Source organism: Pezoporus wallicus, unplaced genomic scaffold, assembly GCF_028554395.1.
Source record: "Pezoporus wallicus isolate ANWC-B61680 ecotype Strahan unplaced genomic scaffold, APGP_CSIRO_Pwel_v1 contig_6999, whole genome shotgun sequence".
In the NCBI taxonomy this organism is placed as follows: Eukaryota; Metazoa; Chordata; class Aves; order Psittaciformes; family Psittacidae; genus Pezoporus; species Pezoporus wallicus.
The window spans coordinates 4,553,423-4,581,237 of record NW_026640180.1 but is presented as its reverse complement, the minus strand read 5'-3'; the positions used below and the strand labels follow the sequence as shown (position 1 = coordinate 4,581,237).

Below are 27,815 nucleotides of genomic sequence, written 5' to 3'. Positions count from 1 at the left end.
GATGTTGTTGGAGAATATTGTCCCTCTCTTCCCCTCACGCTGCCTCTCTCTCTCCCACATCAACTCATCCAAGCTGTTTAACTGAACGGGAGATGCCTATTTTTTAGACTGCTTCTTGAAGGGGGAAAGGAGGACACGGCTTTAACACCACAGTGCATGAATACAGAAGACCTTTGGTAGTTTTATAATAATATTTTATTCAGAAAACAGTCTGTATAAAAATATTCACAAATATTTTTCATTTCTAAGTTGAAATAAAATGCTATTTCTATCTCCAAATCAATATTTTCTTTCTTCTTCCGGTCTGTTTTTCCCCTCCTCTTCAGCCTTCTCACAGTAGAGGCATCTGTTGAATACTGACCTGCTGCGTGAGCAATACCAAGCCTTGTGCCACAGCATTTGCATGGATAGGAGAGGTTTGCATGTGCTGTTTCAGCAGAAACTTGACTGTTGCACAGGTACATGGGCCCCTCCTTTCCCAGCCCTCCAGGGGGAGCAGGATTACCCAGGGGGTCTCATCTTGCTGCTGGGTCAGCTCTGAGGTCAGGCCAAGCTGCTCTTGGGACCCTCCAGCGTGTCAAACTTTGCTTCTACGACTATTTTGACTACAGCACCAAAGTGCAGGGCTTCCACTTCCTTACTCTAGCCAGCTACAACTGTTAAATTGATGCAAGTCTTCCAAAATGTAGATAGGAATTTTCATCAGTTTATTACAGAAGATGGATTCTTTTAAATTCCTATTTTTAGTATACGTGGTGCTTTTTGTTTAATACAAAGCAGTGCTTGGTTCTGAACTAAGTTGCAGTTTTGAACTAAGTGCAGAACTATAGTTCTGCAAAGAACCTCATTTTGAGTTCTCTGTGTGAGGAAAACATCAAATCCAGCCCATTCCCAAGGAGGGCTGGTGGGGGCCCAACTCGTGATGCTATTCCCAGCACTGGCAGATGCCACAGGCAAAGTCTTCTGCAGAGCCCTGTCACCATCTTTAGGGTCCCACAGCAGCTGTTTTAAGTGTGCCTGTTCCTCGTAACCCCAGTTTGTAAGTGTGTTTTCATGCTGCTGCTGTTACCTGTAGATGATGCTGTTTGAAACAAATGGTCCCTTATAGCCATCACTGGGGTACAAATGTAACTCATACAAAAAGAGGTTTGACCAAAACTAAGTGTTTACTCATCCATCACCTTGAAATATTCTCTGGATTGTAGTACAGATACTATTTACAACAATGTAATTACCTCTGTCATTTTTCTTTTGGTTTAGAGCCTAAACAGATTATACAAAAGAAGTAATTAATGTTTCCGGAAGGGACTGGTTTTAAATAACTGGCTCAAGGTTACAGAATGTGCTGCTAATGGAAAGTTGTGATGGTGCTTGCAACAAATTACCAAGAGTGCTCTGAATAACCACAGAAGTTTTCAACAGTGACTACCTCTGTGATTAGTTAAGAGGCGTTTAAGAGTGTTACAGGCACACACCATGCACACCAAACCAACACCCTGATTTTGCCGCTGTCTCCACACGTGACTCAATGGCATGAGAGTACTCAGCTGTACGAGTCCTCTGTGCACAGAGCTGGATGCAAGTGTCCCCATGTGAGTACACAGACACGTGTGTGCCCACCATGAGTAACGGAGATGTGAAACTGTCCTCTTGTAAGCGATGCCCTTCCTTGGCCAGGAGGCAGTTCCTGCCAATGGAGGGAAGCAGGAGAGGTGCAGCTAGGAGCTCAGGGTGGCGTTACGCTGCTCCAGTTGCTTCCGTATCTGTGACTAGAACAGAAAGATGATCTGTTACTGTTTGCCTGCATGCATGTGGATGTACGTGAGTATGACCAACCCAAGTACTGGTATCTTAAGGAAGTGATGCTTTCAAAGCCTTTACAGTTCTCATTGCTCCCTTCATGACCCAACACACGCAGTTTGTGCTGATGTTCCATACTGTTTATCATATACACAATGACATCCTTAAAGATGGAAGTTATTTCTTTTTCCTAATGAGTATGTGCGTTAGCAGTGCATCCCAAAATAGCTAAGTGGGTTTGAAGGCACATACATTATGCAAAAACTACATATCCTAGCCTAGTTGGCCTGGAAACCGGAACAATTACACCCTTCTTGCAGATACTGAGGGCTGTAGTGCTTGGATGCCACCATACTGGGGGGTTTATGATGGCAGTACCAAGGGTACTGCTGCCAGAGGTGTACTGCAACCTAAAGCTACACATCATCTTACCAGTTTCCATCGCAGTATTTTAATCCACTCGTCAGCTTCTATTCCAGTTTTCGCACACAGGTAGTACGTCCTTAGTGGGAACACTAAACTGTAAGTAAACAATTATAGGCCATTTGTTAAATTGTTAGAAGAACTGGTAAGTTCTTCCTAAGACTGAACCCAGCTGGCCTGCACCAGCAGTTTAGACAGACCAGGGTGGGGAGGCTGTGCTCCCATGCAGTCACCAGGAGGGACGTTAGCCAAGAACTGTTTACAGTCCTTTACAGTTGGGGGGAGAAGCTGCCCCAGGCCCATAAGGACAAAAGTCCCCCATTTGGGCATAGAAGTGGTTACTGTGTGACTGGTAGCAATGTCTGAAATGGGAACTGGCCCCTACATAAGTTCCATGGGTCTATGTGATGATTATATATGCTTACAGAATTAGGAAATGAAATGCCCACCACACACAGGCCCTTCCTCCTTGCCAAGAAAAAGAAATCTTTTTCCAGTGGTAATGTGGCAAAGCCATGCAGGACTGACAGAAGATGGCTGACAGAAACAGGCTCTTGAGTTAGAGCCAGGTCATAATGGGCCAGGGAGCTTTCAGAAGCACCCAGCTGTCGCATTTCAAACTTCCCTGGCTATTCTGACCTTTCCATCAAGATGGAAGGAGTACAGCAACTTACCAGAAACAATTGACTCTTTCCTGGGAATAGTCAAATTGCACAGCTGAGCATTCAGTTAAGTCAAGTGCCCGAATCGGCTCTGTGGCCTTGAAAATAGAATGATTTTAGAATGGGAAAGTGTGGAAACAAACAGTAAGGCTAGCTGGTTCATCTTCAGTACATCATGACCTTTACAAGCACACTAGGTTTTTCCAGGCACAGGAATAGCACAACCCAAACCAACAAGCATAACATTATTAACATGATAGGAATTGAGCTCAATATAAAAAAACAGGACAGTTCAGATCTAGACAAACAACAGAGGTCACTACTGCAGGAAAGTGTCACTAAATGCAGACTGCTTAAGGTTTGGTTGATGCATTATAATGTAACTGACACAGCAGCAAATCTGGTATCATTCCCAGCTACAGTTTACAGAGACAAGGGGATGGTTACTGGTCTTACCAGGCCGAGCCAGCTGTTGGAGATTTCATTAACTCCTAAATGCTTTAAAAAGGATGAATCTGAGCAGGGAGAAATAAAGAAGTAAAGCTAAGGTGGTGCTTGCAGCAGGGGTGAGGGGTTTGGCTGTATGACCACTGTGTATGTTGAGGTTTCTCTGTACTGACCTAGAAGTGCTCAGGTACAGGTATGTAGACTGTATGTAACTATAAACCATCTCCCTTAAGAGTTTCATCCTCCCTACGTGTAAGAGTTCTTTCTTATTTTGTTTGGCCTTACACTGTTATAGAATCATTTAGGTTGGAAACAACCTTTAAGACTATAAAGTCCAATTGTTAATCTAGCACTGCCAAGTCCACTAACAAACCATGTCACCAGGCAGCTGAAGTAGTAGAAAAGGTTGCCCTCTACCCAAACACCCTTAGCTCTTTCCATGGCCCTTCATCAGGTGTACGGAAGTCTCTGTTGCTTTCTCACCTGTCCTTGTGCTTTCCTCTGGCTCAGTGGCTGTTACACACTATACTAGAAGTAAGCCCCTTTTGCTAAGGTGTGCTAGCAAATGCCTTCCCAGGGCCAGCAGCAAGTTGCTGACCTGTAGGTATCTGCAACCCCACAGCAACAATGGCAGTGCCAGGAGACATGGGAGCTGCTGCCTGGGAGGAGGCCATGTTCCTGACAAAGACACCTTCTTGCCTGGTAAGTCACAAAGGCTACTCAAGCATTTGGAGTGCTGCACTTTGAAATGTTATCCTGGAAACTTAACTGAAGTTGGCTTGAACTGAAATGAAAACTGATGGAAGGCCTTGTGAACATGTAACTGTTCATAAATGGTAATGTTTGCTGAGCGTGAGCTATGTCTGCTGTTGTGTTAAAATCTATGAGATGCTTTAAACAGCGCTTGGCAGAGGTGCAGAGGCTGTGTTTATGAAGGAGATAGTGTAAGGGCGGAGAAACTCTAAGTGGTATCTCTTATTTTTACTCAGCTTAAGAATGGAATGGAACAGCAAATGCAACTGTTTTTCCCAGCTGCAGCAGGTTAATCCAGGTCGGAGTGCTAGAAAGGAGGACATTTTTAAATCAGTGGCTTTCTACCTATACTCGAAATAGAAGGATGAAAGCAAAGAGTGCAAAATATACTGTAGTATTTGCAGAAATATTTTAATAGCACTACTGTCTGCTAGGTTTTGTGTCAAAGCTACCGATAAAAACCATGTTGGGCTGGTAGCTTAAAATCCACTGAATAAAGCAACCAAAAATGCACTGTAAAGAACAGCTCTAACTAGTATGTAAGACTGCTGAGCAGGGTAGATATTTTCCACCTGTAAAACTTGCTTTTGCTTGTTGAAGTCATCAGCAAGATGTTTAAGTTAATTTGAGAGGTCTGATCCCTCTGACAGTATGGGAAGCTTTGATACAGATGGCGAGAAGTCAGAGATATGAGGAGGCTGCAGCTGCCTCTAGAGAGGTTTAAAGAGTAGAACTGGCATTTGCTACTTACTGTCTGGTCTTTGAAATACTTAAGTTCATTCCTATGCAGTGTAAACCACCTTGTCTTCCAATTCTGAAAGATCAAGAAGGGATGGATGGTAACTGTCTTGTGAGAATTGACTGTAATGCATCTTAGGAAAGAAAAAGCTTTAAAGCTTTGACTTGCTCTGGTTTACAGCCGTGCTTTTTTGTTGCTCTCTGCTGCAGGGGACTGCACATGGAGCTATTTCAGCTCCACATTGTCTCCAGGTTCTGTGGGTGACTGTAGAGTGGAAACAAGGAGTTTTTCCTTACCTTGACTATTTTGCCTTGTTTTATCAAATATCCTTCTTTTGTACCAAGCTGTGAAGGAACAAGGAAGGGACTGGAGTTAGAGACTACGCTCTCTTCCCATTTCCCACATTCATCTCTCTGCCTATGTCCGAAACAAGGAAAAGCAGCTTGTCACTGGGGAAACGTCCCATGGCCACTTGCCCTGTCCTCACTCCTGTCCTCCCCTCACAGGACTGGATCCACAGATAGGTTAAACATGGGCCTGTGATAGCTTTAAAGGCATTCTCTTAGACCATGCCTCCTTCAGCAAGCTTCTGGTCTGCATCTTCTCAACCAAACACTGCGAAATAGTTGCAGTTACAGTTTATTTGGTAAAGTTAGATGGTTGCCTCATAATGTCTTGTAACCAGAAGCACCTGGGGTTTAGCTGACAGTGGAATTATCCACAAATATCACTCCTGATGTATTTTACTTAGGCGTTCTCTTCTCTCAGCCAGCCACATGCTTGAGAGGAAAAACCTTATACATTCAATATGTTATTGAAAACTTGGTTTTTGAACTGTTTCTCTGCCACCATGAGTGATGCTGGGACCTTATGACTTCTCAGATACTAAAACTCTGTGTAGGGACCTACTTCTGAAACTGCACACCTCTAGAAAACAAATTCTTGACAAGCTAGTTACTTCTTGGCTCTTGGAAAAATACCGCCTTTTTACTGGCTGCATGTGGAAGTCAAGTTTCTTTGGAGGTTAAAGCGGAACTCGGCCATGAACAGTTGGTTGTGAGATACATCAGAAGTGATTCTTTCATTAACTTCACTGACCCATATTAATGTAACTCTTCCTCTTTTTCTCAAAAAATATTGTACGTAACTAAAATACTTTCCTCTCTGCTGTGCGCAATATTGTTCTGGAAACCACTTCTCTCACTTAGATATGAGTTACTAGGAATTTGAAGTCTCTACTACTGTCTAAGTGAGTCACAGATGTCAGCATTTGGTGGCCCAAGTAGATATGAAGATGCTCTTTTGTTCCTCGCACCAGTAAGGCATAGCTTTTAACATGATGTAGCTTTTTACTGGGCTCAGAACTACTAGGACTGAAAGGGTGGAGGCTCTTCCATCAAACCCCTCTTTTCTGGGTTTAAGTCTGTGTCAGAATACAGACTGTCTTCCTACTTTAGGACAAGGTGATTCTAAAATAATAAAACCCAAGCGTGAAGATACCAAAAAAATACCCCTTTTGAGTACTGTACCTATCCGCATATAGATAATCTGATTAACTTGGTTGTATTGAGCTCCAGTTTGGGGTTTCCTTTTCCGCATGTGTCCCTGCCTGTCTTGCACATCTCTGACTACTTTTTTCAAAAGGTTCGTTTTTAATTGACTTGAAAAGTCAGAGATGCTCTTTTCTTCCTCCTGGTTAAGAAGGAGGCTGTATATTGCTAACTGGACAAAATAATTCTAACAAACAAAGAAGCCTGCAAAAATAATACGTAGTAATTAGTTTATGTCTGTCAGGACTGTTTCCTGTCCTCTAAGCCTCATATTCACCGAGTGAGACAAAATGTGGTAAATCCCATAACTTACTTGAGTCTGCTATTTGGTGTATTCTTCTCACCTGGGAGGGGAGAGAAAGAGACTTCCCGTTGTCTGTAAAGGATGTTGGGCAAATCAAGGGCTTACTGTGCAACCTGGCATGCGTATTGTTGCATACAGCCTGATGAGTGTTGTCAGAAAGATGTGAGAAGTGGTGTGTTTGTTTTGTGTGGTGTGGGTTGGGTTGCTTTGGTTTGGTTTTGTTTCTAATTCCTGATAAAGTTAGTTACTGCTAAGATGGCATTCTGAAAGGAAGGTAAGAGGAGAATGAAAACGTTTCATATATTCTTTGTTTGGAAGGTCAGACTTATCTAGGTCAACTGCAGACAGTGTTTTCTCAGTGACAGCACTGAAAATCTCAGTGACAGTTCTAAAAGGCTTTAGCTGTCAGGGGACTGTACTTAGCAAGTCTGTGTTTGTTTTGCCTTGGTCGACAAAAACGTCCTGTATCTACAAGCCCATAAAGGGATGAACTACCAGAATTATTCCATAGCTCACTCCAGAAATCATATGAAACTTGGGCCAGGAGAAGCACCCCTCTCACTAAACACAACTTACTGAAGGAGCATTTGGAACAAGGTCGTTTTCTGTCCTTCCTGTCTGCATGGCTGTGTGAACTCGGACAGACTCGTAAATGGAAGGTTCTTCTACTTCCCGTGGGTAGGGATGCTTCAATACAATTAAGGTTCCTGGAGAGAAAAAGAACAGGAGTCACCTGGCAAGACAGTCTTAGAAAATAACTGGCAGTAGCTCCCTGTTTGAGGAATGGTTAACTTTATCTTTTCTCCAATTAAAAAATGCATAAGAACTAATAACTTCCCTAAGATTTATGTGACACTTCCTATAGTGGGAATGGACTCGGGCCACACCGATTTGAGAAAACAATCACATACTATAAATGACTCTCCCATACTGGTAAAACCAGACAAATATTTCCAATGCATCATCTGAATGATTTAGACTTTGTGAGGGATATTTTCTACAATAATCCACCCATCCAAAGCACAGAGGGACATTTCCTGGATTCACTTGCCCAGTCTCACTTCCTTGGCTCTCTTGTGTGGCCCAGAGTCCTCGACACCTTGGACACCTGGACCATGCCTAAATCCATTCCCTCCTCTCTGTACAGTGGCAATCTATTTATCCTTTCATCTCTGAAAGCAAGACTGCAAAACCTCTTCATTTCTCCTAAGCAGCAGTTAATTAAACCCCTTCTGCAGTGCATGATAAAGTGGCGAAAAATTAAGATAGCAACAGAACAGGACTGTCAAGACAATCCTCAAAGGCAGGTGTCTCCTCTCCTGCTTGAGCCTTCTTTTGAGTCAGTCAGCAACTAGGTAATACAGAACAAACTGAAACACAATTTCACAGTTACAGCTGAAATGCTAATCTACACGTGACCTGCACTTTCACTGTGTTCGTGAGGATGTGATTACAGACATTATCACGCCTCTTTACATGCAACTGTGAAAACTGTAAATATATGGTACCTTTTTAAAACCTTTAAACTTACTACTTCTTGAAGGGAATCACTTGACACATTAAATTCCCTCACTACACAGAAGGCTGGCTGGGTGGGTAGGCAGAATGCTAGACTAGATAGGAGGCCATCACAGTTACCCTGTTTTTGCCAACAACCCACTGCTTGCTGCATAAATTGCTTCATCTGTCAGAGCTTTGGATAGAGACCAGTAAGCCTACATTAGCATCACTGTTAACTGTTTTAGATAGTAACTTTTTTATTATAGCCATTATTTGTTCCCAAATAAGGTCACATTTACTGCACATTCTCCGTAAAAAGCTGCATTCCCAATAGTGAATCTGTTAAACTATCTGCAATAGTGAAGAGTCTCCTTAAAAGAGTAACTGCTACACCATTTAATCTCACTCTTTAATGTCAAAGCATACCAAGTGCTGCTCCATCTGCATCTTATGCTGATATTGTCAGCCCTCTAAAGAGGAAGGATGTTAGAATTGGTAAGAACTTGGACTTGAAATCTACAAGTGATGGAGTAATCTAAAAATGAAATAAAGTATATTTTGCAATGGGAAGGGCTACAAATAGAAGTGGGGAAAACTCTATTTGAAGTAATCAACTGAAATCTGTTCACAGGCACAGGTGGTCCATGCAAATGTGGTATATTCAACTTGTAGTAGGTGAAAAGTCAAATTCAGTTTCATTCTCTCTGGCCTTACAAAAAACATCGCTTTATCATTTAAAATCAAATTGAGAATACACCTATTACCAGTCTACAGAAACTACTCTTAAGCTGTTGCACAGAATCAGAGTACCATCATCTCCATATCATGGATAAAAGAGCCCTGCTGCAGAACCAGGAGGACTGATTTAACATTTTATACAATATTTGTTTTCCAATAAGTTCTCCATGTTTTTTTCTCCACAAAAGACACTTGTATAGCATCATCTGGTAGCTGCATAAAACAAATAGTAAAAGTTGCACTGTAGCAAGATTCTTCTTGCATGTTTGTGTGTGACATCTATTTCTAAGGAAGACTTAAAATGAGTCCCATTGTTAGACATTTTAGCTTCAAGTGACTTTATATTTTTTTGTCTGGGTAATGACTTTATTTTTTTAATAATAAAGTCAGGGGGGTAATTATTTTATTTAAATATTTAATTCTTTTTAATAATAAAGCATTTTCTATACATTTTCAAAATAATTTAGGTAAAAACTGACAAAGCAAACAAGTAAAAATACTATGTTAACCTTGTCACTTTGAATAAAGACAGAAATCCAGAAATATGATAATATATTGCTTTAAAAGCTTGCCTGTTCAGTAAGCCATCTCACAGAACACCATTTCCTTTTACTTATCTGTAGTTCACAAGGAAGCGGATACATTACACTGCAGAAAAACAGACATGAGTCCATGTAGCAATTTGGAATGGCAAATGAAGCTGTGGTACAACAAGGTTTGTTTGGCTCAAAGCAGAAACCTGCAGGAGTCCTAGTACAAAAGAACCACTGTGCTCCACGGACTAGTTTGCAAGGTACAGGCCTGTATGTTCAAGTACTGATCAATGAGAGTCTGGTGTGCCTCCTCAGAGGCAAAACTAGCTCCAGTGACACAAACTTAAACCAGAGATAGAATACATAATGGTTTCCACTATCTCATGGGTCTCTGCCTTACAAAATCCTGTCTGTAAGCAAGGAGGAGATGAAAAATGCTATCCTGCTTTACTCTTTCATTCCTGCTCTCACAGTGTTTTATAGAAAATTGCTTGTAAGTATAACAAGGAAAAAGAAAAACTGGTCCAACTACTTTCTACTAATACCTGAGCTACAGGTTACTTACTGCCTTTCACTGAATGGCAAGGCCCTTCTGCCAACCTTCTGTGTGACCCTGTGTTGAGTCAGCCATTCTGCCACACTGACACTTGGCTTAGAGTGGGCTCTGATGAGCCTCTCCCCCCATTTTAGTATAAATTGGCTACCACCCACGAGACCTTGGACACCTCTGTTTGAAGGAACACTGCCTGAGTGCTAGGCCTCTCTTCCTCTCTACTGCTATCCATGGTAACGTAAGGTGGAAGGTTTCTTGATGTGATGTTCAAATTACTTTTTTCATTCTGTAGCACATCCAAATTAAAGAGGTTTCACAGAGCCAGCAGAATCTGATCAGAGATCTTCAAGGCAACAAGTGAGCTCATCATTCAGCAGTGTTGATCTTCCTCATAGAGATCACACACCACCAATGCCTCGATCACTGAAGTCTGTAATGCGTGCAGTGAAGGAATGGGGAAATAGAAGTTTTATATGTAATCTGAAACCTTTACAGGGTTAGGCCTGTATGCTGCATGTCTTTGTGCTCACTGGCACAAAAGATACAAGTGGGAACTTTGTGTTTGAACCACTCTTAAAAGCAGTTTCAAAAGAGAATGCTTTGAAAGATACAAATGCTATATTGAGTGCATTTCTCTTGCAGGGAAAAATTAAAAAAAAAAAGGCAAAGCAACCCTTGAATGCCCTTAGTGCAGTGTGTGACCTATTACAGTTATTGCACTTGCCAACTATTACTTAACTTGTGTCTTGTCTATATAATTAGTACTACTCTATGAGGTATTTGCATACACTTTCTACACAGGGTACTGAAGCTTTTGGAACTAACTTGTACTGACCCTTTTTCAACTCCTGCATTTGAAGCTAAACCTAAAACTGGCATCATCATTATAATAAACATCTGCTTCAATGTGAACTCTGGTCTGGTAGTGTTCAACTCACTTGTAGGAATCAAAATTTACCTTTCAACTTAATTTAGATGGCATGTTGGCTGCTAAAGAAACCTTTGCTTTTTCTTAAAACTAAGAAACAACACTACAGGCTGATCCACAGTAGACAGAAAGGGAGAGGTAATAGAGGCCACATTCCCTAAAGGAAAGAGGCACATATCACTGTAGACTTCTTCCTTGGATGAAGAACAGTGGAGTAATAGCTAAAAAATTTCAAATCCCTTTTCCATTTATTCTTTTTCCCGGATTTCAACTTCATAGATGAACTTTTATTTCCTCACTAAACACCCTGCTTTAGTTTTTCCCTTTTTGAGAAGGGTCTGTTGCTCCCAGTACACGCAGATTCTGAAATGCTGCATCTCGCTCTGAGAAATCAAAAGGAGCTCACATCCCTGGTTACCAAAAACCCCATAAGGTTACATGTAGTTTGTATTCAGAGTACTTGAAAGAGTTTTTGAAGAGGAACATCTAAGATACCTGTGGTTAACAGTGTCATGAACTCTGAAAAGGAACACTTCAGCAGTAGATTCATTTGATAGACACTGAAGACATTGGAAGCTCCTTGACAGACATTTGAAGACACTGGAAGCTCCTTTTACTTAGATCTGTACAAAGCATGACTACAAATGTGTTCATGCGAACATATGCTCTCCTTACCTGTTTCGCTTCCAATTAAAGGCTGATTTGCAAAATGCATGACTAATTCCTTCAAGCTAGAAAATTCGTTAAATCCAAATTTGAAAGAAGTTCCTGTATGTTCAACAAGGAAGTGTTTGACAGAATCTTTTCCCCTAAAATAAAAAAAGAAAATTTGTCAATGCATAAATGCTGAAGGCATTCGACATGTGCAACCCTTAAATAGCAGCTTCCACTACAGGAAATGTGGCCCAGATCACAGGCTGACAATCACTGTCCTAGCAGCTACCACCATTACTGTCCCTCACTAATACTCCACACAGCTGAGAGTCAGATTTATTAAGAAAAATCTAATTGTTGCTTTAAAGATGTGAGATGACTAAAGCCTAGAAAGGCAAAGGAAGTTAAATTAACTCTGGCAGCAAGCAGTAAAAAGACTCACAAATGAGATTTCCAGCCTTCTGTCTGTTCCCTTACTGGACTTTAGTCTTTATGGTGTACCTATATTACTGGTGTGTGTCTTACTTTACAAGTAGCATCCCAACCTCATTGAAACTCTCCTCTCTTTCAAAAATCAGCTGCCTTCTTTCTGCACCCAAACAGGGATTAAATAACATTAGATACCTATTTGTCTATTTTGTCTCTGTACTGACACAAACAGTTCCTCTATGGTTGGCACTGTCAAACATGAAACAGGGTCCTTTGCCTGTGGAGAAAGTAACAGTACTTGTTTATGAAAGCTGATGATATTTAAAGAAGTCTGCAAGGCCTCACTTCCTGGATAGGCACTTATTTTGACTTCAAGAGACAGTAAAGCACTTACTGCAAGTATCTCTCATGTGAAAAAGTTACTTGCGTTACTGTTATTAGCATCCGAAATAGTCCAGGGAAGAATTTCTCTAAGGAGAAATTGTATGGAGCAAATATATTGAAAACATAGTGAAGAAAGGGGTTTATAGCATCTTTTACATTGTTTATTGCCACTTCCACAGGATATTATAATTTCAAACAGGTATTTAAACAAGTATTTATCTCTGAACAGTACTTGTGATCTTGTAGAACATTCCTCTGTTGACCTCCTGCATGTTTTGTGCTACAGTCAGCTGAGACGCAGTGCATGCAAGCCATGCGCAGAGGCCCCACAACAGCAAATAGCTGCTGTGACTCCACTGCAATGACAGGGTTTTCATCTTTTCATTTAATTTCACAAGAAATACAATGTTGCAATGAGTTGTACTTACTCTATTTACCAGTTCCTTTTTAAAGCTAGCTAATTTAGCACTCATTAACTGGTACATTTGCTACTGTTCTCATCATAAAACTTTTCTACTCCCATCAGCTGTTTCTTGAACTCCTGTAACTGCCATATATGTTTTTATCATGAAGACTGAGTATCTACAGCAAATCCACAGAATTATGTTTTTTGTCAATAAGATCAATTCAGAGTTTGCAAAAATAAGTGCCATTTTCCAATGCAATCCAATGTGGGTTTTTTTCTTTCTAACAAAATGTCATTCAGCAGGATTACACCATTAGGAAGATTTATTAAAATAGTTTGAGCCCTAGGAAAAAACTCTGCAGGTCACCTCAATGCATGAGACAAGCAAACATGGGAGTAAGTGCAGATTTTAAAACTGCTAGCTGTGAGGCATAAGATAAATTCACTTGGGTCCATACACTACCTTACAGAGAGCGAGTACAGATCTTCCCTTTCATTACTCTTCCTCAAGAGATAGCTTCCATCCTGACCGTTGGAAAGCAGCAGCGCTTCTGCTGCATGTCGGGTAAGATTATCATGATACCACCTGGGAAGACACAAGGGGTTAAAACATCATTTGCTCTGCTCTTAACTGGCAGCTTCTGCTGCATAACGGAGCTGAGTTAAAGAAAGAGGAAGGACTGCAGCTATCACTGCTACAATTCTGAGTTACTACCCTTCTCACAAGCACAGGCAGGTTACACAGACCTGTGCCCCTTTCAGTATGCTCAGAGAACTACCTTTTGTTAACTACAAAGTTGCATACAAAAACCTGACACTTTGCTGTCTGTAATGATAATAAAACCCTTGCAAATTATCCTTTCGTGAGCAACAAACTAGCCAGGTCTATGCTGATAAGGTGAAAGCAATTCGGGGAGTATGCAAGACCCTTTGTCTATTTTCAGAACCTGTACTTCCTGACGTATTTACACGCTTTGGTACACTTCCCCTTTTGGGGCAAACAGGCAACACTTAAACTCCTCCCAAACTTTCTGTTTCCCGCAACTCAGTTCATCTGCACTAAGATAGGTGATTAACCAAATGTGCCTAAGCTTAAAATTTCATTTGAAGGATAAGCTTTCTGGAAGAACGAACAGAAGAAGGGAAAATAACAAACAGAATTTGAGGGAAAATTTAGGAAATCTTACCATTGTTGCTGCTCAGCCATATGTGGTCTCAGCTATGCAGGAAAGCTAGATCTAAACAGCTGCCTCATTTACTGTCAGTTAAAACTAACCTCATTGGGGTTTTTAACCTCATTTTTATATGAAAAATTCCACAGGGAAATCACAGAAAAAAATCCTGCAAAGAGCATGAAATGTTGTTTATGGCTTTCTTTGCACCCAGAATGCTTCACAACAGAAATGCTTGATTCCTTTCAATAGAAAAGGATCTTATTAGACATGATTCCGAGACCGAACACAAAAAAAAAGCCACAGATATAGGAGGCTGGACTGCCTCCCGTAAGACATGCGGTGTGAAGATATTCGTGCAGTTATATACAGACACCAGAACCTCCGGTGCAGAAGGAGGAGGGGAGACTGTACCCAGGGCACAGCTCTGCAGGGTGCAAGCACCTCGCCTTGTCTGTATGCGGAGCAGTGACCAGTCTCCTTTCCCTTCCTTTTAAACTGTGTGTGCCCAGAGTATCAGGGTCAAACTCTATTACTGTTTCAGCCAGAGAAATATAGTTTGACTGAAAGCAGAAGTGTGATCACAGCACTTTCCGACATTTGTATCATGGCAGTCTTTAGCCTGAAACAAGGCTTAATTGTACACTTTTTCTCCTTAATACTTTATCTGTTCATTGTAAGTTGCCACTAAATTTGGCACCTTGCGCTAAGTTTTTAACTCTGATTTAGACAGCTGCCTATTTGAAAGGCCAGCTGTTTGATAAATTGCTTTATGACAGACTCTAGATTATTAAACCTGAAGAAGACAAGATCCATGTGAAACTCAGTACAGTCAGGGTATGGATGCTTTGGCTCTAGAATGTGGTCCGTGGACCATCTATATAGTAGAATCATATTATGAATATTTAAACAACAAAGTGTCATCCTCTGAAACACCTGTTAGCTAAAATCTGCTTTGGGATTAACTGCCCAAGGAAGTAACTGCTAAAGGTCAGATCTGTCCTGATGTGATGAGGATCATATCAGCATGCACACTTGGCTGACAGGACAACACTGTGTTTTGGGTGGAAATTTGTAACACTATTTCTCTCATTTATGTACAGAAGAAACATACACAGAGAAAATCTGTAAGTGGCCATGCTCATAAAGGAGGCGTATTCAGTTTGAGGTTGCTTGTAAGTATATTGTTACCTTATGTTCAAAAAGCCTTCTACTAAGATTTTAAAATAGAAGTCACTTATGTTTTAAAAAATGCTGTGTTTCAATCTACTCTCTCATTACACATAAAAGGCAGTGAGTAATGAAATTTTACCACCATGAAAAAAATATTAAACCAATCAAAGGCCATCAACAAAATCCCACCCACTTAACTGGGAAAATAATGTTGGTTTAAAGTGCAGTTTTAAACATTTGCTGACAAGGTTGCATTAGTCTTCTTGCCTAAATATGCTACTTCAGATAAAAACCCTTCAAATGTTACTGTGTTCTTCTTGATCAGCTTAACAAGTAGAACTGGATGTGAGACAAATACAGATTTTAGTGCCAAAGTGACTGTGTTATGCAGAGCTGCCTTTTTTTTTTTCTTTTTTTTTCCTGAAAATGGCCACTCAAAATTTGCATGAACACAGGTAAGATTTAAAAATGCTGTGGAAAGTTCAGCATTTACATCCAGACCAGCAGGAGGTTAAACAAACACATACTTATGAAAACAGACTGCTTTCCCAATGAAACCTGCCTGGTGACACAAAAACAAGTAAATAAGACTAAAAAGAAATCTAAACAGCCCTGTGGTCAGACATTACTAGATACACTTCAGTTGAATTTAAGTACTTGTCAGAGGGGGGATCCTTCTATTTGTCTTGTTCAGAAAAACATCCTTCAGGCAGTTCTTTGAAATCTGCAGGTAAACCAACATGGGATCATTCACTTAAAGGGCGGTCACCTTTAGCTTAGGTTTTGGTGCTTCTGAGAAAATGGAGGACAAGGAAACTGTTGACAGAAAATATAATACTGTATCTACCTTCGTCCCTTCTTAAAACAAGAAATTAAGCAGATCTAAAGGCTTTATAAACAATCATCAGTGTTTGAAGCCCCAAGCAAGTCCTTCAAAAAGCTATTTAATTTTGAACCATGGTGCATATCTTGCATATTGGGTTGTTTCTGAAGGTCTTTCCAAAAGCCATCTTTGTTTGACCCAACTTATAGAGCCTTGTATTCACTATAAAAATAATCCAGTACTGTGAAAATTGCCTGGGATTCCTTATTCAAATTTCTCTGAAGTAACACAGGTAGAAAAAGAGGAAAGTCCCTCCTTGCTTCAGAGCCACTTCTGCTGGGTGCCCATGGCCTTCCATGCCTTCCTGCCACAAATGCACACATACTTCTGGGAGTTTTTTCTTTTCCAATTACTTTATTTCTACTATAAAAAATCCTGCATGCTCCCCTTTTTGGGGGCTCCTTATCATCAATTTGACTAATGATCTCATTTTCAGAGTTTATAATTGCTGTCATTTATTCATTCTTGTTACCTTAACTTTGTCCTAAGTTATATTAAATTTCTTTACCCCATACGTGTAAGCTTGTTGGAGTTGCCAGGGCGTGTTGTTGAAGGACCATGCTAGTCTTCCTGCACTTTGGATTGGAAAGAGTCTGCTGGGCCCATGAAAGCATGTCTTAAGAAGCACTTAAAAGCACCATGAAAGCACTCAGCCCTAGTGAGATTACTTTTGCTTCTCTTTGGAAAACAAAGCAATTTCAGAAATCAGCCTATCCTTTACATCAGATTGCACTGGTGATAGTGCAGGAAGGACTTTACTGACATTGCTGTTAAGGGGAGAGAAATGAGACATGCAGTGCCCCAGAGAACCAAACTCATCAGAGCACACAACCTTGCCCTCAGAGTCTGCCCACCTGGTCAGCAGTGGAGTTCCCAAGTAGGATAAGCTAGTGGCCGCAAGCCACACTGCAAGACATACTGCAAGCCATGTCTGTACCACTGCAGCTATGCTAATCATCAGTACTACACAATGCACATACTTGTGTTAAAATCTCTTCTTGCACTAAGATCTCTGTGTAGTTAATGCAGGGACCAGAACTCCCTACACAGCAGTGATGATCAGGAGTATGTTACAACAATGTTTGGGGTGGAAAACTCCCTGTTCAGGTAAGAATATCATCCTCAAAATGTTCATGTGTTCTTTTCTTTCACAACCCAAGATGTTTCAAAGAAAAATGTTAATGAAACTTCATTACCTGCAGATCAGACAGCCCTTACACAAAGAAACTGTATTTTGCAAAACATTTCTGTCTGCGTAAATAGGGGCTGGTGAATAAACCGGTAGCTGGCATCAGGTGCATTAACTTCTTAACAATACTGGAATACACAAGGAATACAAACACTCATCCATGGTTAACCTAAGGATGAATGTTGAGTGACTTGGACAATTCTCTTCTCAGCCAGCTTTATATGCAAACTGTGTATCACCCAGCAGAATACTCACTTTTCCTCCTCATAAAAATGAAAGGTAGCTAGTGCCAGAAGAGAGAACAGCTAGAAATTCTGACTGCCATTTGGTTTTAACGTCTGGTGTAACAACTCTGAGGTACACCCAGTTGTCAGATAAATGCAGTAGACAGAGGTTACACTTACTTTCATATCCTTATCAGATTATGTTCTCAGATACTTATAGCCTAGATAGAGTTAGAAACTCTGTGGATGTTTGTTTTACTTTTGTAGAGTCCAGCAATTCAAAGTTCCTTTGCTGAAGCAGGAAGGAGATTCTGAGTAGTCAGCTGTGTCTGATTCCTTCCCAGAAGCTCCCTCCCTTACCACACAAGGTCAAATACTCCCTGGGCTCCTTGCTGGGGGACTGTCCCCATGGAAAGCACCTTGGTTGCCTGAGCTGCAGAAGTAAAGCAGAAACACAGCATAAAAAATTCTCTCTTGTCCACCTCTGAAAGGGAACAGAGATCAACGCTGGCAGGGAGACAGTCCAGATGTGCTCTCCGTAGGACTTCAGTATTATTCAGAACATTTATTTACCCTGGGCTGCCTTTTTAGTCATGGCAGATGTTGCCAGGTTTTGTACTTTTTAAATTATTATTATTAAAAATATATTTCCTACCAGAAGTTGAATTTCCTTACACTTTGAAACTAGCCTCAAGGTTCTGCTCCCATTCTTCGGTGAAATGTGTAGAATACTGTACTACTTGATGGCGTGAACAGGAAAGCACAGAGCTGTCCTGTGGCTGGACACAGTGCTTTTCACTTGCCTGCACTCTAAAAATTACTCTACAAAATAGCCTTACTAGCTCCCAATTCTCTGTATGCTGGATTTCAGCAACTTCCAGATCATATCTGTCAAGTTTGGGGAGTTTGTTTGCTTTTATTTTAACTTTTTTTCCTAATATGAAACCCTAGAAGCATTACCCACCTTCTCAAAGTCGCAAAAAAAAAGGACTCTTTTACATCAGTAAAAGTGAAGCTTTAGCAATGTTTTTAATATTGCATGAGTTGACAGAGCTCTAGAGAACCTACAAAAGGGCAAGGATGGTAAGATAGAAGTTCTAGGTGGTATACAACCAAAAGTGGTACTTATTTAGACATTCTTTCAATGTGTCATACTGAAATACTTAATCACACAACTATGTAAAGTACTTTGTTGGAATGCAAAGGTGCTGTTTTGTAGAAAAAATAATTTAAAAATAGAAATAGGAAATAATACCAGTGTATCCAGCGCTAAATTCCATCTCATCTAACTGCAGGCTTTCACTAGTTCGGCTTCTGCTTTTCACTTCCATGCTCTCTTTCCCCTTCTCTCAACTGCCTTTGTTCTGATTTTCACCCATTTCTTTTGCTTACTTTTTAGCCATTGTAATTTTGCCCTGTTTACACTAGAAATATAGATGAAGGAAAAGAAAAATCTTATGACCGTTTGCCCTGTCCCAGTCATACAAGTTCCCCAATTCCATCACCATCTGATCTAAGTCTGTGGCCCAATTTATCTTCTGTTACTAAAACTAAGCATTCAGTCTTACAAATACCATCTGTCATGGTACTGTCAAACCTCAGGCTGGAGGAACATGGAAGTTGTGCTGCACGGGATGACAAAGAATGTTCCGACTGCAAAAGGAAAAAGTCTACAGAAACTTGTTCCCTCTTGCCCCATTCCTGTCACTTCCAAAAGACAAACAGTGTCACCAAGCTATGCTAGTATGCTGGGACAGAAGCTGTGTTATGAGACCAGCCTGTACTCAGATAACAAGATATTCCACATTCTCATCTCTTGTGCAAGTAACACGAACCACAATGTGGAATTTCCCAAACTCACACCATAGGTGATCAGCCACAGCAGTTTCACACTGCAATGTGCAGGCTGTCCTTTAAGCAATAACAGCAATAAATGTGACTGGAAAAAGGGTGGACTTCAAGAACAGCTAAAGAGACCTTCAAAGAAGAATCACGATATCCGTTTCCTTTTCCTTTACGCCAAGATGCTTATGGCTCTTTTGATAAATTTCAGTGCCCCCTTTCAAGTATTTTGGCAGATTTAAGTTAATGAAGGAGCTAACATGTTTTTAACAACATGTTCTGATTTTGCTCTTCTTCTGTTTCATTAGGCATTTAGTTCCACCTATAAACATCTTGGCAATGAAGCTGACAGTAATTCTAATTCTCACTTTGAACTTCTGGTTGTTTGACCTCCTGAACTCTCTGAATAAATACAAGCAATCACCTTCCCTCAGACTGGACAAAATAGTAAAAAAAAAAAAAAAATTAAATTAAATAAAAGCCAAACACATTATTTCTGCTTTCTTTTGTCCTGATGTAAAAGATCAGGAAGTCCATCTTTATGAATACTAAGGCTTTGGAGAAACTAAATCAATCCAACAAACAGTTGTAGGAATACCTAGATCTTTCAGCGACTGTGATTGTCCCTGATCATAACAGGGATTGCTAATTCTCATTTCTTGATATTTCTTTTTGTGACAGGTATCTCTAGAGCAGAGGTAACATAAAGATGGGTTTTGTATATACTGAAACCCCCCTCCCTTCTGCTTTGCTCTCATGCACTCCAATATTCTCAGTGTAATTTCAGGAGCATTAATCTAGAACAATCCAGCATGCAGCAGGTCCTCCAAACACAGCAGTGAGACAGACAGGATTTATGCTGTACACCCATCTCTATTGCCGTCAACTTTCCGTTTTGATGACCAGATGACCTGGTAAACTATGAGGATATCCCATTACCCAACCACCTTCCCTTAAAAGTAAAGTCCTTCCCTTTTCACACTTCTTCAAACCTTCTCCAACTTCTTTGATTTTTGCACAGTAAAGCAGAAGAACTAAAATAACCTGATTCAAATCCCGCTCCCAAAGGGACGTGAATGTCAAAGGTGCTCTTCATTTGAGTGACCCTTGTCTCTGATGGTCTTTACTATAGCAATGATGGATATTCCTCAACAGAACTGTGTCTCAGTTGTGCTAGATACTCTGTCAGGTGTAAGGGGAGCTCAACTGTATGACAACACCAGCGACTAAGTTTAGGGGAAAAAAATCTTGTGGTGGCTGACAATTTAATGTTATAGTTGGAGATTGACATACCTACTTCTCACAGCTTAAAAAGTATTTACCTTAAGAGATCTTTAAGACTATTCTACCGCATGTTTAGGGTGTGAGGCCTTCTTTTTCCTCTTTGAAGCGGGGGAAAGTGGCTTTAGTATTAGCTGAAAAAGGGGCTTTGTTTAAAGATATGAAGGGAATCTTTGGTTGGCATTGCTTATTTACCTTTAGTGCATTTAACTCAACACACTGCCTTCAGAGAGATCCTTAGGATTATGAGGTAGGGTTAAAAGTTTAGGTTTTTCACCAAAGTGGAAATAAAGAAGCTACAGCTTTAAAAAAATGTGTATTTGTAGCTTTTTCTTCTCACTGGTACCACATCAGGCTGCAGTCCTACAAGATCATCTACGAGGACAAACTCCTTGCCAACCAGCAAGTCTGTTTACAAGAACAGGTTACTGGCATAAATCAACTCAGGCCACATAGCGGAAATTAATAAAAGTCTGGCAACCAAGAATCACGCTTCCCACATGAGCTGTAACTCTTTTTGCTTTTTTCTTTCCCCTATAGATACTATTTTACGATGAGCACAATCTTAGAGATGTAAAGGAAGTGTGTATTATGACTATTCTGGGTCCCACTTCAAAGTGACTTCATTTCATATTTGCTAGATGCTTCAGTAACAGGCATTTCATTAACAGGCTCTTCTAAATATGGGAAGACTTTAGCAGTTCGCAGACAGTAATTTCAAGTCTCTTTGTTGCACTCCAATTTCTTCACTAAGTCAGTTAATCACAGAAATAAATGATGAGTTGGTTCTCATCCATAAGTACTCAGGAAGCAAAAAATCTTTACTTTTTTCATCTATTCTTTCTGAACGCAGAGATGACACCAGAGCCTTTCTACTTTGTCTTCACTGGCCTTCCCTCTGCGTTGTCTCCACTTTGCTGCCGCTGATCCCTCCCTCCCTGTACCAGCCATGCTGCTCCTCCAGCCTGCGTTTCTTCTCACCCGCAGCAATGCTGCTGGTGAAAACTTAACCCAAGCCTTCCTCCTGTAAAAGCAAAACTAACCGGCAGGCAACATGGGCGAGTCACATCGGACAGGGAAGGAGGTCTGTCGCAACCATGAGCCTTTTTTTTTGCTCCTTGGGTTTCGTTTGTGAGTGAGGGTGACGTCCTCATGTGAACCGTCCCACTGCTGTCACTGCTCAGCCCGAGGTGCCCTGGGGCAGCCTGCTGCCTCCCCGGGCCCAGCAAGGGGCTGCGATGGCAGCCCTCCAGACCAAGCTGTGAGGAGATGGACGAAGGGATGGTGCAGGTCTGCAGCTGAGGGAAGACAGGCAGCTCTGAGGACAAGCTCTGGCTTGGTGCTTCCTCCAGACACAGGTAAGAGACATGCCACAACCTTGCGCTCTTCCAGACAGAGGTTAAATGCCGCAGAGCCTTCCGGCCTCTCAAACACACCACAGGGACTAGGTGTTGGGATTCTCTGACAGGCTGCACACCATGCACGAAACCGTTCGACGTGCTCGTTAAAACAACCCCCTATTTATTTTACTTCTCACCTCACTACCAAAGTCAAGCTTCAGCTGCCACCCTGTCAGTGCCCGTCGGGCGGTCGCCATATCACGCGGGGACCCCAGCGCCCCTCAGCCACCCCCGGGGTTGGGCGGGGGCCGCCATTTCGCGCAGAGACCCCCGCCACGCCGTCCCGCCCCTACCGCCGCTTACCCCAGCGCCTCCAGCTCCCCGTCTAACGGAGCGGCGGGACGCGGCTCCCGGCTCTGGGTCATCGTCCCGCCGCGCCTCTTCGCCTGCGCCCCACGCAGGGACACGACGGCTGCAGCGGCCGCCTTCGCGGGCCGCTGAGGAAGTGCACGGGCGGGGCGGCCGGACGGTACCTCCCCGGGTGGGGACCGGCCCGCCTCGCCGACAAGGAGTGTCCCGGCCGGTACCCGAAGCGGCTCTTCCCGGAGGCTTTACGGGGCTTCTGCGGCGCCGGCGGCTGCTCCCTCAGGAGGGGCGGCCAGAGCCCTCCACGTTAGCCAGTGGCACCTGGTCTCTCCCGTACTGGAAATACCTTATTTCCAGAATAATCCATACTTTCAATTAGTTTAACCTGTACAGCCCAGAAGTTTGTGTTTGGAAATCTTTTATGTACATTCACGTTTTTTCTTGCAGTGGATGCTCCTCATCTCTTCTGTATTGCCAGAGTTCTAAGTGAGGAAACCTGTGGAGATATCTGGATTAAGGTGAAATCTATTTATTCTGTGTGAGGTATTAAAGCCTGTACCCATACCCAGCCCGGAGAGTCCTGTGGCATTTGTCACTTGCCCCTCTGAGCACAGTTCCCAGGAGTGTGGTACTGCTGCTGGGGCAGTGACAAAATAGAAATAAATAGCAGAATACTATTTTCTAGTCACATATGTTGAAGTTTTCTTCGGGTATCCAGTACCAAAAATAAGTTGTCTCCAGAAAAACTGGTATTTAAAGAAGCTGGAACAGTTACTTACTCTCTCACAAGCAGTCGTATGAGTGGCATGCTCCATGTGGAGCTAAGTCATTAGGAACGTGTATGCTAAAAGCCTGCTGCTCTTGCTGGTTCTGGGGAATCAGTTTTTGATGAGCTTTTCTAGCCTCACGGATAGAAAAACCTTCGCAGAGTTTCCATATGTCAGATCACACTGTCCTGCTGTTTGAGCTTCTAACTGTGCTTTCCCTGTCTGCAAGGTGCTTTGCTCCTGTACCTGGCTGTTCATCTCAGCAGCAATATTCAGCTGTAGATAACAGATTTCTCAAATAAGCTGGGTTTGGTCGTTTGGGGGTTTTGTCGGGTTTGGTTTGGTTTTTTTTTTTTTTTTGGTTTGGCTTTGTTTTGTTTTTTACCCCTCCGAGTTTGCCTTTTCCTCTATTGAAAGCTTGTGATCTGATACCGTCTCTGGTAACCTGATTCTGAGATCCACAGCCTTTGGTTAAAGAGGTGCTTTTGATGTCTTCATGGTTTGCTTGTGTTGGCTGGATAGATTTATTTACTACTGTCTTCCTGTTATGAGAGCTGCTCTGTTTTCAGCAGTGCTGAACTCACTCCGGGTTATCTTGTTTGTCTGTGCTTGCTAGTGAAAGGGGCAGAAAAGGAGTTATCAAAATTTGTGGGTTACAGAGGAAAAAGCAGAGAAAGAAAAACAAAGAAAATTCCAGACAGTGAAGAGTCACGACCAAATTTTAGTGAATTATAATTGCATCACAAATTGTCTTTAAAGCTCAGCACTGCAGAGTCAAGGTGGTTTCCAGCCCTCCTACGCCCTCCTGAGCCTCATCGTGTTTCTTGCAGCAGCGTATTGTGGTGGGAGAGGGTTCCCATCGGGGAGCGGATGGTTCCTCTTACTCTGCACCTGAGGGTGCAGCGTTTCCTCTTCACTTGCAGGAAAAAAGTAAAAGCAGAAATTGTACTCTGGTGCACCACGGATCATCCTTCCCTTTTATGAAAGCAGCTTGATTTGGGGCTTTTTACACACGTGAGCTGCAGGACGGAAAGGCTCAGATTGGCCGGTTGCATTTCTCAAAAGCCAACATTGGCGTCAGGGTTTCCCTTTCCCCAATCTTTCGCAGGACTTGGGTTTTGTGTCTGGTTTGAGTACCGTGCAGCGCAGACCTGTAGAGAGCAGCAGTGCTCTAGTGCTTGCTGCTCAGCCCGGAGCGCTGCCGAGCATAAAGGACCCTCGAAGGAACAGCAGAATAAGGTGCCTTTTTGAAAATCAGTGGATAGTTTTGTTTAATTCTAATCTCTTCTCATCTGTCAGTTATCATAAAGCAACATGTGATCTGCTTAAGAAAAAAAAAAAAGTCTAGAAATCTTGTTTGAATAACTACCCCATCTCATGGAAAAAACCCAAAGCACAACAGCAAACCAAGCACCAAACCCCCTATTGTTTTAAATTCAGGTCATGAATAAGCAGAAGAAAAACTCTGGCCATCAAAATGAGAAGGGGAAGGTCAATAAAAATCAATACATATGTAAAATATCCTTTATCTTTGTGTTACACTAGGTTATTACAGAATGCCATAATTAGCCGCAGACTTTAAACTGCAATAAATGCAGCTGCCAGGTCTCCCAGACTACCAGGTGCTGTTGTGAGACAGTGATGTGCTTGTGTTTGGCCAGAAATTGAGGCATCGCTAGATGACCTTATATCACATGTGTCTTGTAAGTGGTCAGGTCCCAGGATCCTAATGGTTCTTCCAGATTTTCAGGTTTTTACAGAGCAATTGCTTATAACTATTTGAAAGTTTTGTTCTGTTTTGGTTTGGTTTTTAAGATAGGTGTAATTTTGTACTTGAGTTTCAAGTTATATTAATGTAACAAAGGAGAATTTATTAGCCATGCAACTAATAAAGCTTGTAAAGAGATGATAGCTGCAAAAGTGTAATTAAATAACTCCAGGTACTTGACAGGACTTGGCAGGAAACAGCTGAAACTTTGATTTCTTTCCTTTTACTGCTTTACCCCACCTTCTAACAATCTAAATAGATTATAGATAGGTGCTAGACCCCCAAACAAAACCTAAAGGGAGTAATTTCTTCCAAATGAAGTGGAAAAGAATATGAAATATCACAAAGCCATCGTTAATTCTGTCGGGATGAGGGCCAGGTTGAGATGAAGCTGTAGTTCATTGTGGGTTTGGAGCTGCAGGATGCAGTTTGTCACTGCACTGAGCAGGAGGCACGCTGTGATGCAGAGCCCTTGGCAGCTCCTACAGCTTCACTCTGCAGTCAGCAGGAGAGGTCGGTGTCCCCTAGAGCAGAGTGGTCACCTGCAGAACACAGGTTTCCTGTACAACACAAAGTTGCCAATTACTTTGCTCTCTTTAAGATAATTGCATCTGACAATTTTGCAGGGTCCAGGCATCTGATCTTTATGACAGTCAGATATGATCCTGTGGGATACTCTGAAGCCCACTAAAGCAACTACAGAAATCCTTTTACTGTGTTCACATGTGGTAAACATGCTAATGTAATCTTCTGCAATTAACCTGATTCTTCCCTTCTGAATGTGTCACAGATTGCCTTGGAGTGTTTATTGAAAACATTTTATTTTGTTGGAAATGCTTGCCATGCTGGATATCAGGATAGCGATAAGTTTTCTGTGTGGTTTGAGGTGCCTGAGGCATGTTTTTTTATTGTGTTCCCAATTCCCATGGTCAACACATTTTCAAAACAAGTCAACCAACCCTATGTTGTCTGCAATCTGTTCAGGTAGGAAACACGGAACAGAGGTGAACAAATGGATGTGAAATTAGCCAGGTTCTTAGGGAGAAGGGGCTTGAAGACAAGCTGGGCAAAAGGAAGGGTGCTTCTCCCCCATTTTTTCCTACAGTTTGGGCTGGGCAGCGCTTCTGTACTTAAAGATGATGGTAGCTGTGTTGCTGTGAAGGCTTATTCCCCAAGCTTGGATTAGAACCATATCTCCACCTTGGTACAGGAAGAGATGCAACAGGTACATCCTCATAAGCCTTTGTAGTTTCCCACTAAGTAAGACGGGCGCAATCATGTCACATGTGAATATGATTCCATATGGCGTGCCAGAGATATTTATTTAATAATTCAGCTTTTTAAGTCTCTTATACTCTACCCTTATCTGAAAATCTAGCATTGCCCAGATGTGACTTTTGGGACCAACTATAATTAGCATTTCTTACTACATAACAGGTTATCCCTTTTATTTGTTCAGCTCTAGGAATTTTAGCTACCTTTCTAGGGGTAAGTAGGTTTTTTCCTAATTTGTGAACATAAGCAGAGACATGGAAATCAGTACAGGAAGTTTCCCTCTAGTCCTTGCTTGCTGTGTACAAAACCAAGAGCAGGAGCATGTATATTTTGAGATGATAGTGGGAGATTAAACGCCTTTAGTTAGAACAGCTGTGTTGTTGCACGTGGTCTGGTTTTCACAGATATAATAATGTGGATAATGATGTGAAGACTATGTGTTCCCAGTTTCAGTTCTACAAGGAAAACTTTCTAGGAACGTTCTCAATCCACTGCTTAATGTGTGTGCTTGAAGCCTTCATCATGCTTTTCAGCTCTCTTCATATACAGCCAAAGTATCTTTAAAACTTTCCACCTTAGAGCAATGACATTCTCTCTAACTAGATTGTGTGTGGTGCAAATGCTTTTTCTGTCCAGCCAAAGCCCAACATAAGAAATAAACATCTGGGAATTATCTTTATATGAGAAAACGTGAGTTTCAGTGGCTGCTAGCGGCAGCACACCTAGGGAGGTGGAGGACAGTGGGTCTTGTTGCCAAAGGCCAGACTGAGGGCTGTGGATGGAGCCAGGCAGCTCTTCTTGTAGGCCATGCAGTGTCTTGAGCCAAGTGACCTACTGGCGGTCAGGTCTCTGTCCAAGAGGCATCATGTCTGGCTGGCAAGGCTGTGCACTGTGACTACCCAGTAATTAAAGATATAGAGAGGAGGAGGATCTCTGGACTTCCCCGAATCTCGATCTGTGCTGTAGTGACCTGGGCTAGGGAGTATCAGGGATGAAGACCTGAACATCCTCACACCTGGAGTCCCACCAGAAATTCCTGCTCCTTTCCTGCTTGGTTGTGAAGTTATCCCATAATGCTGTCCTGCAGCAGAGCCCAGGGTCCCAGATCCACATCTGTAATGAGTTACAGCTCCCACCTGACCACAGGCTGGGGTCCAGGTCACACTTGGGAGTACAGTACCTGTCTGATGTGCTTAAACTAAAGACTGCTAGTGCCTCCATAGCGTAACTGAATACAAATGCTGGTGTCTAATGATAGGCAAAAAAAATGATGGAGAGACAGCACATGCTTTTAGGCCGAGGTATAGGTGTCTTAAAATACAGAATGAGATGGTTTAAATTAGAAAGGAGGTTAGGAAAAAAAAGCTGAGAATAATTTTACTCACTGTTTTTTGAAACTCAGTTTCTTGTGTGATCTTATTACAGCTCACATAAGTTCTTTCTTTTCTTTTTTTCACTTTGAAATTTGCCACTTTGGCTTTTTGCACCCTCAAAGTCTGTGTTCAAATAACATATGAAATGTATCCATGTACTATCAAACTTGATAGCCCTGTCACTTTATGCAACTATTTACGGATACAGGGGCAAACTTCATGAGTAATACTGAGAGCTGAGTAGAAAGGAGCTAGGGAAAAAAATTGCTCAAATAAAATTAGCTTACATCAGTAGCCCTGAAAATATTTGGGTGTTGCATCGTTTTGCATTTTATCCACTGCTGCTGCATAAACAGGAT

General features: G+C 41.8%; 3 protein-coding genes across 7 annotated transcripts in view; 2 read left to right on the top strand and 1 right to left on the bottom strand.

Annotated features, from left to right (window-relative positions):
• TRMT10A (tRNA methyltransferase 10A) overlaps positions 1-27,815 on the top strand; it is a 288,696-nt gene that overhangs the window by 170,719 nt on the left and 90,162 nt on the right. The gene's annotated exons all lie outside the window — the stretch shown is intronic.
• The window catches only part of LAMTOR3 (late endosomal/lysosomal adaptor, MAPK and MTOR activator 3), a 49,468-nt gene that overhangs the window by 5,350 nt on the left and 16,303 nt on the right, over positions 1-27,815 (top strand). The window lies entirely within an intron of this gene.
• On the bottom strand, positions 1,638-22,443 carry DAPP1 (dual adaptor of phosphotyrosine and 3-phosphoinositides 1). 3 transcript variants are annotated; one of them, XM_057417946.1, is made up of 9 exons: positions 22,271-22,439; positions 13,267-13,389; positions 11,606-11,739; positions 7,255-7,385; positions 5,121-5,168; positions 4,837-4,899; positions 2,898-2,983; positions 2,233-2,320; positions 1,638-1,769 (listed from the first exon to the last, which is right to left on the bottom strand). In XM_057417946.1, the coding sequence occupies exons 1-9, from the start codon at positions 22,330-22,332 to the stop codon at positions 1,719-1,721; spliced, it is 786 nt and encodes a 261-aa protein (XP_057273929.1). In that variant the 5' UTR covers positions 22,333-22,439; the 3' UTR covers positions 1,638-1,718. The 3 variants fall into 3 exon arrangements, with proteins under 3 accessions (XP_057273929.1, XP_057273931.1, XP_057273930.1); XM_057417948.1 differs by lacking the exon at positions 2,233-2,320 and having other exon boundaries at positions 22,271-22,443; XM_057417947.1 differs by lacking the exon at positions 4,837-4,899 and having other exon boundaries at positions 22,271-22,441.

What these genes read in the sequence shown, in the direction of transcription:
- DAPP1 (XM_057417946.1), bottom strand. Translation starts at nt 22,332, where the DNA reads ATGACCCAGAGCCGGGAGCCGCGTCCCGCCGCTCCGTTAGACGGGGAG. An exon ending in CTGTACTCGCTCTCTGTAAG is followed by an intron (nt 11,740 to 13,266) that starts GTAGTGTATGGA and finishes TTTTTATTTTAG; the next exon opens with GGGAAAAGATTCTGTCAAAC. An exon ending in AGTATTTCAAAGACCAGACA is followed by an intron (nt 2,984 to 4,836) that starts GTAAGTAGCAAA and finishes TCTATTTTCAAG; the next exon opens with GCCACAGAGCCGATTCGGGC.